The 12,825-nt window shown below is 37.0% G+C and overlaps 2 protein-coding genes across 2 annotated transcripts; one reads left to right on the top strand and one right to left on the bottom strand.

Moving 5' to 3' along the window:
* The first annotated feature begins 7,629 nt into the window (after positions 1–7,629).
* LOC130508238 (F-box only protein 13-like) lies at positions 7,630–9,105 on the top strand. Its single transcript, XM_057003604.1, has one exon. The coding sequence runs from the start codon at positions 7,773–7,775 to the stop codon at positions 9,003–9,005; it is 1,233 nt and encodes a 410-aa protein (XP_056859584.1). The 5' UTR covers positions 7,630–7,772; the 3' UTR covers positions 9,006–9,105.
* Positions 9,098–12,212, bottom strand: LOC108837165 (pentatricopeptide repeat-containing protein At4g33170). The gene has a single exon (XM_018610234.2). The coding sequence runs from the start codon at positions 12,099–12,101 to the stop codon at positions 9,138–9,140; it is 2,964 nt and encodes a 987-aa protein (XP_018465736.2). The 5' UTR covers positions 12,102–12,212; the 3' UTR covers positions 9,098–9,137.
* Positions 12,213–12,825: the final 613 nt, after the last annotated feature.

The following is a 12,825-nucleotide window of genomic DNA, read 5'->3' as shown; positions in this document are numbered from 1 at the left end:
TTGACAAAATCTTAGTGTGACCAGAGTTGATTGTAACCTCGATAATATAAATTAAAACACTTTTTGATGGGTATACCCAAGAGTTTACAGTTTAGTGTTTAGGATTTATCCAAGGGTTTAGGGTATATCCAAGAATTTAGGGTTTAGGATTTTGATTTTTACCCATGGGTTTAAACTTTGTTCATGGGTTTAGGGTATAGTGTTTAGTGTTTATGATTTAATTTTTTGTGACGGTTTTAAAATTGTTAAAAATTTTCATCTTTTGGCAGCTACTAATATTTTTCATTTATTTTAAAAACTTAACACAAATTACTATTATTTTATTTATTATAGTTTAAAAAACTGTACATTAATTAGCAAACTATGATTAGTTGGTAATTCACCCAAAAAAAATTCATGATAAAATATTAAACTAGGAAACATTCCCATATAAAACAAAATTGTGGTAGTTAAAAGATAATCGATGAATTAAAAAAATGTTTACATTTTTATTTTTCTCAAAAAAAAATGTTTACAATGAGGGGGATACCAAGAGAGAGAGAGAGAGAGAGAGAGAGAGAGAGATTTAGTGTTTAGGGTATATCCAAGAATTTAGGGTTTAGTGTTTGGATTTTTACCCATGGGTTTAAGCTTTGTCCATGGGTTTAGGTATAGTGTTTAGTGTTTATGATTTATTTTTTTGTGACGGTTTTAAAATTGTTAAAAAAATTTCATCTTTTTGCAGCTAATAATATTTTTCTTTTATTTTAAAAACTTAACACAAATTATTATTATTTTATTTATTATATTTTAAAAAATTGTACATTAATTGACAAACTATGATTAGTTGGTAATTCACCCAAGAAAAATTCATGATAAAATATTAAACGAGGAAACATTTCCATATAAATAAAAATTGTGGTAGTTGAAAGATAATCTATGAATTAAAAGAATGTTTACATTTTTATATTTTTCAAAGAAAAAAAGGTTTACGATGAAGGGGATACCAAGAGAGAGAGAGAGAGAGAGAGAGAGAGAGAGAAGAGAGAAGAGAGAGAGAAGAGAGAGAGAGAGAGAGAGAGAGAGAGAGAGAGAGAGGAGAAGATTTAGTGTTTAGGGTATATCCAAGATTTTACAGTTTAGTGTTTAAGATTTACCCAAGGGTTTAGGGTATATCCAAGAATTTAGGGTTTAGTGTTTGGATTTTTACCCAAGGATTTAAGTTTTGTCCAAGGGTTTAGGGTATAGTGTTTAATGTTTATGATTTACTCTTTTGTGACGGTTTTAAAATTGTTAAAAAATATTCTCTTTTGGCAGCTACTAATATTTTTCATTTATTTTTAAAACTTAACACAAATTATTATTATTTTATTTATTTAATTTTATAAAACTGTACATTAATTGGCAAACTATGATTAGTTGGTAATTCACCCAAGAAAAAATTCATGATAAAATATTAAATTAGGAAACATTCCCATATAAAACAAAATTGTGGTAGTTAAAAGATAATCGATGAATTAAAAGAATGTTTACATTTTTATATTTCTAAAAAAAGGGTTTACGATGAGGGGATACCAAGAGAGAGAGAGAAGAGAGAGAGAGAGAGAGAGAGAAGAGAGAGAGAGAGAGAGAGAGAGAGAGAGAGAGAGAGATAATAATTTAAACCTCAAACTATATTGAATTAAGTAATGTCTAAAATGCTTATAGTTTTGAACCACAAAGACTGAATGGAGAACAAATTTAGTTTTAGTAATACATAAAACATATGAATCGTATTTGAATAATACATATTTATATTAATAATACATAAAACATCTGAAGAACAAATTTAGTTTTAATAATACATCAAACATTTGATTAGATATTAATAATATTTATACATAAAACATAAGAATCGTATTAATGCCCGTGTGCGGGCATTAATACGATTCGTATGTTTAAAATAAAAATATGTTAAAATCTTAATCTTATTTTTTTAAACACTCATCAATACTGATAAAAACTGTGAAAGAGAGAGAGCCATAGAGAGATAAATAAAAAATGAGTTCGAGAGTAAGATGCAAAGAAAGAAATATAGAACAAGTTTGATTACACAAAACTTTACATAGATAATAATTTGATTATATATTAATAATATTTATACATAAAACCTATGCAAAGAGTGTGATTACACAAATATTTACGTACATATAATTTGATTAGATATTAATAATATTTATCTTACTCTAATTAGATATTATACACAAAATCAGTTCTTCTTACATGGTTCAAAGAATACAGCCAAGTTCTGTGGAATCCTTACATGTTTGAAGTCAATGACCTATGAGGAAGGTATGTTATTATACAAAAATCATTCATATGAAAATCAAATTGTATAATAATAATTATATCTTTATATGCAAGTTCTTGCAAATGAATCAGAGTAAGATAAATCACACCGGTGATATGTATAAACTATTGAGACTATGGAAAAAGAGGTTTATGAACAAGCTTTTCAAACCTCAACAGTTAAGGATTTGTATAGACATCGAGCCATTCTCACTCCCACAAATGATGAAGTGGATAAAATAAATGATTACATGCTTTCGCAGTTGCCAGGTAACATGTTTTGTGTTTACTCTTATATTCCAGTAAATTTTTACATGTCACTAAAGTAAAGGATTTACATATGTTTCTATCTCAGGGACGTCTATACCGTAAAATCAGTACCACCGAGATTAAACACAAAAAACACACAAAACCCAAATTCCAAACTATATATATACTTTCTAACATTTTCGAAAAATTGCTGATGTAACCATCTCATCCCGCGCAAGGCGCGGGTAACTACCTAGTACAATGGTAATCATGAATCCTAATTTTTTACAAAAAATATTATTAAATAAATTACAGTGTATAATTTGAAAGTACTAAAAAACATAGTAATTTTTAACTAAATTATCTCCCAACATGAAGATGAAGGAGTTAAAAAAAAATACTAACCCCAACATAATCACTTACTTAAAAGTTAAAAGTGATGGTTTTAAAAAAAAATACTAATTATATTTCATTTGACCTTTAGTTATGAGTCTTATGACAGGACACTGATAGTTTTAAAAGTAGTAATCGACGACATTTGTATATTTAGAACATGTGTGACATATATCAAATATTTATTACAAATATTTCAACATGTTTCGCTATAATCGACACGTCAAATCTACTCTATTGAATAATGCAATAGACAATGACAAATACACTAAACAAAGGAAATAATAATAAACTACTATCTCACGAAAAAAATAAAAGCTAAGGGCCAACGTCGCACTACCAATTACGTGGATGTGAATACAGGATAGGACCGAAAGTGTCTGTCTCCAATGGAAAGTGTATTACGTGTTTGAGAAGAAGAGAAAGAGACAAGAGAAGTGTGAAGACGTTACTCACTTGCTATTACCTACATTTAGATCACGACGCTTACCACACTTTCCGTGTTCCTTACGTCTATCTTCTTTTGGTTTTATCATGACTTTTTAGTATATGGGCCTAAAAAAGGTTACATGGTTGGTCACATGTCTGATTCATGAATATAATTTTTATGTAGCTACACTACAATTGGTACGAAAATACCGAGGGCAGATGAACGAATTGGGTGAAACGAAGTATATTTCCCATGACAGTAGAAAAGTGTTTGGGTTGATTGGGCTTATGATGGTGAATATATGGATCGTATTTAAATATAGTTACATTTGCAGAGGTTGGGCTTCAGCAGTTGTCTTAAAACAGGCCCATGTTCAATATGACATACGTTGAATCAAAAGGGAGGAGAATGTCTTCGGTGTCGGAGGATTCTATCTTGACTAATTCAGAGTAAATGTGCACAGTGCACCTTAAGACAGCATATCAGCAGTTTCACTTTCACATAAGACATCTCTGTACAACACATTTTGATGGATACGCTTGCAGGTTTGGTACACAAGTCCAGCACGTCCGTAGTTCCATAAACGATTAATTATTTTTACGAGACTAATCTAATTAATTATCTGAAAAGTGAATGTGAACCTGAACATTGTTTTGGTATCATCGATATATGTGCAGCGACCAGTTAAGTCTCGACGACGGCTTTTTCTTATGAATCAGGTTTTTTTTTTTTTTTCTCCCAAATTGAAATTATATTAAAGCCCAAAGGCAAGTACAGTGCCGAAGCCCAAAACACACTTACACAAAAGCCAGGCCCAATGAACAAATAGGCTACAACCAAAGCAAATAAAGCCCACAGCCCATTTCATCAAACCACTACCACCGTCTGAGACGCCGCCGCCGAGAGAGCTTCCGCCGGAGAAAACTACACCGTTGCAGAGCCAACATCTCACCGGTCACACCAAGCGCGTACTCCTACGCCGCTTACCAAGTCACCACCATAACTTCTTCTTCTCAGGGAGCGCATCAATCGATCAAAGCAGATCGAGATCTCATCCCTCATCATTGAAGCCCCGAAGCTACTCTCACCACCGCCGGCGAGAAACCACGCTAATCATCGGACCACACCGGGATTCTCAAACCCACTCCATCCATCAACAACACTTTCATCTCTTGGGTTTCCTGAAGTAGAAAGCTTCAATCGCCAGGCGAGAACTATTCCTTCGACGATAACGACCCACCACAAAAGATAAAGTGCCGCACACAAATCACCTTTTCCAACGGAGAGCTTCCATCGTCCTCCGACGAAACCGACCTCTTCTTCATCTTTGTTCACCGGAAAGCTTCATCGAACACATTGAAAGCTTCATCCGACTGAACAAACCGATGGTCTCTGAACCGCACGAACCGAGGAAATTATAAGCCACCTACGGCCACCCAAATCCACCAAAAAGATCCAAAAAACCGGATCAACTAAAGCCGACAGATCAGGACTGAGAAATCCTTTACCCTCCGGCAACAAAACCGGCGACGATGGAGCTGACGAAGCCTCCACCTCCCGGAAACAAGAACTGACGGCGACATAACTGTTGGAGCTTCCGCCTCTCAGAGACACAACACCAAAACACAAGACGAAGAGCTTCACCACGGCACGCTCAACGCAACCACGCCGTTACTCCAGGGACAAAACCACCACGAAGGGGCTAGCTCCAGAACTCAGGCAAGACTCTCCGCACCACCACACCACCACCACAAGACCCAACACACGCCAAGCTTACTAGCCTCGCTGGAACTCCGGATGACGACGACCTTTACTCGCCGTCGCTGCCAAGACTTGACTCGGACAGATCGAAGAATTTGAAAATAGATCTGCCGAAATCAAAACTCTAAAAGCCGAGTCACCCTCCTTCAGAACCCGCAACATCTCGTAGAACCACCAGAGAAGAGTTCAGAGCATCTGATCTAGTTCTATCCAGACAGATCTATAAATCTAGTGATGAACAAGCCACCAGGGAGTCTGACATATCGACGTCACAGAGCTAAGGAAGGAAGAGAGCAGGTAAAAAGGAGGAAGGGAAGAGAGGGATCCTGCCGGCGACGGATCTGACGTCACGCGCCGGCGGAAGAGATTGAAGCTTGTGTCGCCTTTCTTATCGCTTTTTGTCCAGGATACTCTTCGTGGATTTAGTATGAATCAGGTTTTATATAAGTTCTCTTTTCAAAGTTTTTATTATATTCAATTGGGCATGGCCTGGGAACAAGTTCTGGGCATTGACTTTGCAATTGCACAAAAGTCGATGCGAGAAGAGATTCCTCAACGAGGCTACAAAGTTAATGGTGGTCCTATCCTTTTGCTTTTTTTTTTCACCCATCTCTTCTTTTATGTAATTAAATTCCATACATTTTAAAAGTATTTTACAATAACCTGGATTTTAATCCTATAAAATATTATCAAAAAAATGAAGACGCCGATGTTAAATTATTTTAAAAATGATTGGAAAACCCACAATTTTAATCAATTATTATTTTTTGAACATAAAATTAAAGAAATCGATATATATTTAAATAAAATTTTGTGAACATTTTTACGGTAAGCTTATCTCACAATACTGGGCCACGGGTACGAATACTAGTACATGCTTTCGAAGAATAACGTCTGGATGCTTGTATCCAATCATAAACTATTGTTCTATTTACTATCAAATCCATTTCTCTAGCAATTTTCCACGAACTTAGATAACATTTACTATCAGCTAAACCATACCCTAGTTTTTATTTTCCGAAAGAACAATCGCATGCATGTTTAGTCTACAAAAGCTTGCATTCTTGGATGAAGAATTCAATGCTAAGTTTAACAAATGATAAAAGACAAATGTGACTTGATGCTAAGATTTATTTGTCTTAATGGTATTTGATTTTAATACTTGTATATATGAGAGAAAACACGAGCAAAAGAAAAAGTAGCTGCTTTTTAAAATTTATTATTCGAAAGGTAAAACTGTTTAAAAGAAAAAGGAAAAAAAGTAAAAGAAGACAACTCACACGAATCGACACTTTTGAATTTTGATAGTAGTAGTCTCTGTATTAGAGAATAGAAGAGAAGAGAAGAAAGGCAGCTCCTAAGTCCTAAAATCCCTAACTAACTTTCTCTTTTGCTTTTGCTTCCATGTCCACTGTCTTCGTGCGCTAATTCTTCTATGTTTCTTTTTAAAAATTATTCTTCTATGTTCCTCTTTCCTCTTAGCCTTTAGCTAGTGATCTATCTTCCATTACACCATTTGAATGATGATGGATGCATACAGCTGAGATCGATCAACTACAAATTTTGCAACTAATGTTTGGAACTCTAGAGAATGAGAGATAAAACAAGAATTACATCTTTTAGTTTTATAATATATTAAATCTTTTTTCTTCTTCATGTTTTTGTCATGTCTCCAAATATAATTTTTGAAATCAAGTCTAAACATATGACTTATGACTCTAAAACAAAACAAAATACAATCGTTACAAAACTCTTGTCAAATAACTGTAGAAGTTTAGCCACTCTCTAGCTAATTATAAAAGGAGTTAGTTGGTGCTGCCGGTGATAAGTTTACTTTTTATTTCCTTTGTTGTTGAAAAAATCATTCACTATTTTGAATAACTCAATAGTGCTACTGTTTTTTTTTGTCCCACTCCACAAAACTTTTCTTTACATCACAAATATTTACAACATACAAAGCACAAAAACACATTAAATCGAAATTAAAGGACAAATCACTAATATACAAAGCTTAAAAATCACAAGAATAGTCTAAAAATTCACACTTTTTTTTTTTTTGAAACACCAAAAAAAAAAAAAGTAGATTAGCCGTGTGAATGACAATTGTTGTTTTTTGATTATTGTTGATTGACAATTGACAATTGTGAATGAGTTGATTTATTTGATTATTGTTGTTTTTGAATTTCTGTATAGACACAACTATTTCATATTTGATTAAATATTATTTATTGGGGGCTAGTGGCAGAACATTGAACAAGAAGCTATACAAATAACACGATCTTTCACTTTTGTTTGTCTCTTCCCCCATAGTATCTTTGTGGATTGTCAACGCTCTCTGAAAGAGGTGCCCAAGAAGCTTCCTTTTCACTCTCTCTGTCTCTCTTTAAAAACAAAAATTACTTCCACCAACGATTAGTCTCTTTCACCACCATCTCTCTGCTTCTCGACTACTCCTTCACCATCACAAACTCTCTTCTTCTCTTCTCTCTTTCTCTGCATTTCACCAAACAGTGTTCCTTCTGATTTTGCTCGAGATCTTTACTAAATCCTCAAATTCAATCCTATTCTGCAAAAAATCTCCCCTTTACCCCCAAAAGCTCGAAACTTTTCTCTGCTCTAAAGCCTTGAAAACATGGGATTCTCAGCTGGGAAAAGAAAGTCACGAGATGAACAAGACTACACAGCAACCTTACTAGCTTCTCCTGATTCTTTCCCCATGGATGAACTCAGCGACGATGTCCTCGAGAGAGTCCTCTCGTGGCTACCAACTTCCTCTTTCCTCCGCATGACCTCCGTCTGCAAGAGATGGAAATCAACCCAAACCTCCAAAAGCTTCAACCTTGCTTGCTCCCAAGTCCCTCTCCGAGATCCTTGGTTCTTCATGATCCCTAACGACTCCAATTCTTCTACTTTCGTACACGACTCCACAGAGAACAACTGGAAGAACCTCAACCACCGCAGCAACCGCCGCGGTTTCATCCCCGTTGCTTCCTCTGGCGGTTTGCTCTGTTTTCGATGCTCTGTTTCTGGCGACTTCTTCCTCTGTAATCCCATCACTGGATTTTCTCTTGACCTTCCTTCTCTAGATAACAGCAAACCTCTCCAAGCTGTAGCCATGACTGCAACTCTCACTCCCTCCGGCTATAAGCTCGTTACAATCTCTGGAGAAGCCCCAAACCTCTGTTTCCGGATCTACGAATCAGATTCCGGTTCATGGAGCAAAGAGTTGAAGTTAGTGAAGAAGAACGATGGAGTTGAGTACAATGATTCATCAGATGATGATAATGGAACAGTCTACTTTCTTAGCAAGACAGGAACCGTGGTTGTAGCGAGTAACAATCTCCAGAGAAGCCCCTCGAAGCAATACTCTTCCGTTGTAACCGTTAAAGACAATGCAGAGACTGTCTACTTTCTTAGCTCTTACGGAACCATCATAGCTTGTGACCTCACCAAAAGATGCTTCACCGAGCTCCCTAAGCTTCTTCCTCCGTTTCTTGAGTATTCCATCGACTTGGTGGAATGTAACGGAACCATGTTTGTGATTCTTCTCTCTGAGTTCTACGAAAGCACCAGCTTGAGGATTTGGAAACTAGAGAACCAGAGTTGGGTTCATGTCGGGATGTTGCCTCCTGCAATGTCCCATGAGTTGTACGGGAGAGAAGGTGACATAAACTGTGTCGGAGGAGCTGGAAACAAGATACTTGTGTGTTTCAACACCAATCCTCCTGAGATGTATTATAGATACTTTGTGTATGACTTAGTTGAAGAACAGTGGAGTGAGTTGCCAAAATGCTTTAAGGATGGAGAAGCTGTGGAGTTTGTTTCTGCTCTTTCGTTCCAGCCTCGGATCGAAGCAACAGTTTGAAGTTTTAGCTCTTTAAGGATCTGATTTCATTCTTTTTCAGATAAATGCACTGTAACTTGACTTATATAATGTATTGACAATCATTGAGTTAGAACATGAATGATCTGTGGTAAGAGAAAAAAACAATTGTCTCTACCAAAAGTCACCACATGAGCATTTACCATCCTTGAATCGGTGAAACCGGTTTGCATCTCTCAGTACAATCTCTCTATCATACACCTTTGATATGTATTTCATTGCATTGTGGCAATCTCCACATACGCGAAGATTCTTGATCACCCTGATAGGTGTGGATGGAGGAGTGCTCATGAGCCCGAAAGCAACGGCCAGCTTCTCGCTGTGGTAGTACAGTGCGCGCTCTTTCTCCTCTTCCTCCACATCTACAAGTGTGAAATCTGTCTCAGGAACGTACCCTTCTTGTTTGATGTCTCTGATCACATCTTTTACTTTCTTGTGTATCAATTCACTTTGAGGGTTTGATCTGTCGTCCACAACAAATAGATGGATCTTGTTTTTCACCTCGATCCAGCTGAACCCCGGGTCCTTTTTCACTTTCTGCCCTTTCATCATCGTCCGGGCGAGTTTCATCTCAGACCATTTCGAAGCAGCTGCGTACATGTTGGATAAAAGCACATAAGCTGATGAATCCAATGGCTCTAGCTCCAAAAGCTTAGCTGCCACTCTCTTCCCTGTTTCTGTATCCCCTTGAACTCTGCAAGCTGCAAGCAGTGCTCTGTACATCGATGCTGAAGCTTCCAAGGACATTGACTCGATCAATTTCTCAGCCTCTCTAACAAGTCCAGCACGGCCAAGCGCATCAGCTAAACAAGAGAAGTGTTCTATCTCAGGTTTTATGCCATAGTCTCGATGCATTGATTCGATATGCTTGTATGCCTCGGATACTAAGCCTGAGTGACTGCAAGCAGAGAGAACACCGATGAATGTGACCTTATCAGGTTTTATACCCAAAGATTTCATCTGTTTGAAAAGCTGGAGCGCTTCTTTTCCTTCCCCATGTTGAGCTAATCCTACTAACATGGCGTTCCAGGCAGCGATGTTCCTCATTTCGATCCTTTTGAACAAAGAATATGCGTCGTCTATGCTTCCGCACTTAGCATACATGTCCACAAGTGAAGTTCCAACGAACGTATCACCTGTGCAATTCAACTTGAGGGCGTTTGCATGAATTTGTCTCCCTTGTTCTAACGCCGTCAAGCAAGAGCTTGCTTTCGCAAGCGTGGCTATTGTAAATTCATCAGGCAACACTCCCATGAGCCTCATCTGGCTATAAACATGAAAAGCTCTCTCTTCTTCTCCATTCTCTATGCATCCTGATATCATAGTCGTCCAAGCAACATCGTCGGGCGCAGGAATACTATTGAAAGCAAACTGTGCTGCTCTCATATCGCCACATTTTACGTACATATCCAAAACTCCACTGCTGACCCATAGATCTAAGTCGTATCCGGATTTGATGGCATAAGCATGGACTTGCTTTCCTTGATTTACCTCGAACAAAGAACCACATGTCTTAAGAACTGTTGCAAGTGTGAAATCATCGGATCTCTCTCCCTGTTTATGCATCAAGGCAAAGAGCTTCAGAGTCTTCGGGCCGTCATTACTGTGGGTATAACCAGACATCATGGCATTACAAGCGACCAGGTCAAAATTGTTCCTCTCAAACAAAACTTCTGCCTCCTCCATACACTTGTTCCGAGAGTAGGCGTCAATCAGAGCAGTAGAGACAAAACTGTCACCAACATTATTGGTTTTAATTGCATGAACATGAACTTGTTTGTTCAATGACAAGCTTTGAGGGAGAGAAGAAGATGCCTTTAGAACACTCGTCATTGTATAATGGTCTGGTGTGAGGCCACAACGTAACAGCTGCATAAACAGACACACTGCTTCTGCTTCTAGGCCACTTTGAGCAAAACCGGAGATAACTGAATTCCACGAAATCAAATCTCGTTCACTCATACTGTGAAATACTGTCCTAGCAAATCCCACTTTTCTCAGCTTACAGTACATGTTGATTAGACTATTCGCTATAGTAAGCATCAAATCAAATCCTAACTTCAACGCCATACAATGAACTTGCTGCCCTAAAGCTAAATTATCTAACCTAACAGCTGTAGTTAACACCAAAATAAATGTGACATCATCACATTCCAAGTTAGACTCAACCATATCCGCAAAACTTTGGAGAAGAGCTGAATACTGACTTGCCTTGAGATATTTAGTCAATACTTGGTTCTTGGATCTTATTTCTGAAGCATCATGACCATTTGCAAAGGATTTCACTTGTCCTCCTTCAGAATCATCACCAGAAACTCTATCAAGCAAACGCAAAGTGATTTGATTAGGATGCAAGCCACTTCTATAAAATGCAGAAGAGAGATCCACTGCTTCTTCTTTAAGACCCATATCCAGATAAGCCTTCAACACCAAGTTCCATAACACAACATCTCTATAAGGCATCTCTTCAAACAAAACCCTACCTTCCTTAACCTTACCAAACTTCAGATATATATTAACAAGAGCTCCGGAAACAAACTCATCACTATCCAAACCGATCTTGGAAGCATACCCATGAACAGCCTCTGAAGACCACACATACCCAGAATGCAAACAGAGTTTCAACACCGGAGCCAGAGTCATTCGACTGGTAAACACAACGTTCTGGCGTAAAATCCGGAAAAGATGAAAACCTTCTTCAACGTTCTCGATAAAAACTTCGGAGTACTGGGCATAAGCAGCTAAAATCGAGTTCCAGGAAACGAGGTCTCTTTCGGGCATTTCGTCGAACATCCGGCGTGCACAAGTGAGTGATCCACACTTTGAGTACATTGAGATGAGGTTGTTGACAAGGAATCGTTCTGGGTTTTGCTCCAAGGATATGATACGTGCGTGTGTGGATTTCCCGAGCCTCAAGTCCGACGTGGAGATGGCATCGCGAAGAAAGCCGAACCATTGTGAGGAAGCAGAGGAAGAACAAAATGGCGAAGCGGAAGTGAGGCGTAAAGGAGAGAGGAGATAGTAGAGTTTAGGAGATCTGTGAAAGGAGAAAGGGATCGATTTGATGGTTGCTTGCATGGTTGGTTAAAAATGTAACCTTTTAAAGTTGAGGGGTGTAGTCTTGCGAAGCAAGAAACTCACTGGGGGGGGGGAGGGAAACTATAAAACCTAAGTTGGTTCGTGACTTTGCTTAGGCTCTTAACGTGGGTACAAGTTGGTTAGCAGGTTAGCAACCGGTTATTGCATAATACTGCATTTTTTTGGGTTTACTTTTGTTAAATAAATTACAGGTTAACAGTATAACTTATTCCCTTCTGTTTAATAATATATTGATGTTTTAGAAAATTTTTGATGTTTTAAAATATAAGATGTTTTGAGATTTGAAAATTAATTTTAATTTTATTAAAAATTGTTCCACCGATTATATTTTACGGTTTTCTATGATTGATTGAATATTTTTAATGTATATTTTTAATACTATTTCTTGAAAACTTAGTTTTTTTCTTTAATTTTTGTAAGTTTAGACAAGACTTCATATATTATGAACAATAGTGAATAGTATTTCAAAAAAGGTGTTTCAGAAAAAAGTGAAACATAGGTAATATTAACGTCTAACGAATTTTGACATTATGCATTTTGACATAGTTTTTTTTGGTCATGGAACCAGAAATCATTATTGTAGGGATTAGGGAGTAAACAAAACTTGAAACTACTAAGATCTTTTCTTGTATATCGAAAAACAGAAGCATAATTATTAATATATATTTTTTCCACTTAGAGATGCATTTGACTAAAAATAACA

Source organism: Raphanus sativus, chromosome 2, assembly GCF_000801105.2.
Source record: "Raphanus sativus cultivar WK10039 chromosome 2, ASM80110v3, whole genome shotgun sequence".
Lineage (NCBI taxonomy): Eukaryota > Viridiplantae > Streptophyta > Magnoliopsida > Brassicales > Brassicaceae > Raphanus > Raphanus sativus.
This window is presented reverse-complemented; position numbering and strand designations above follow the sequence as displayed.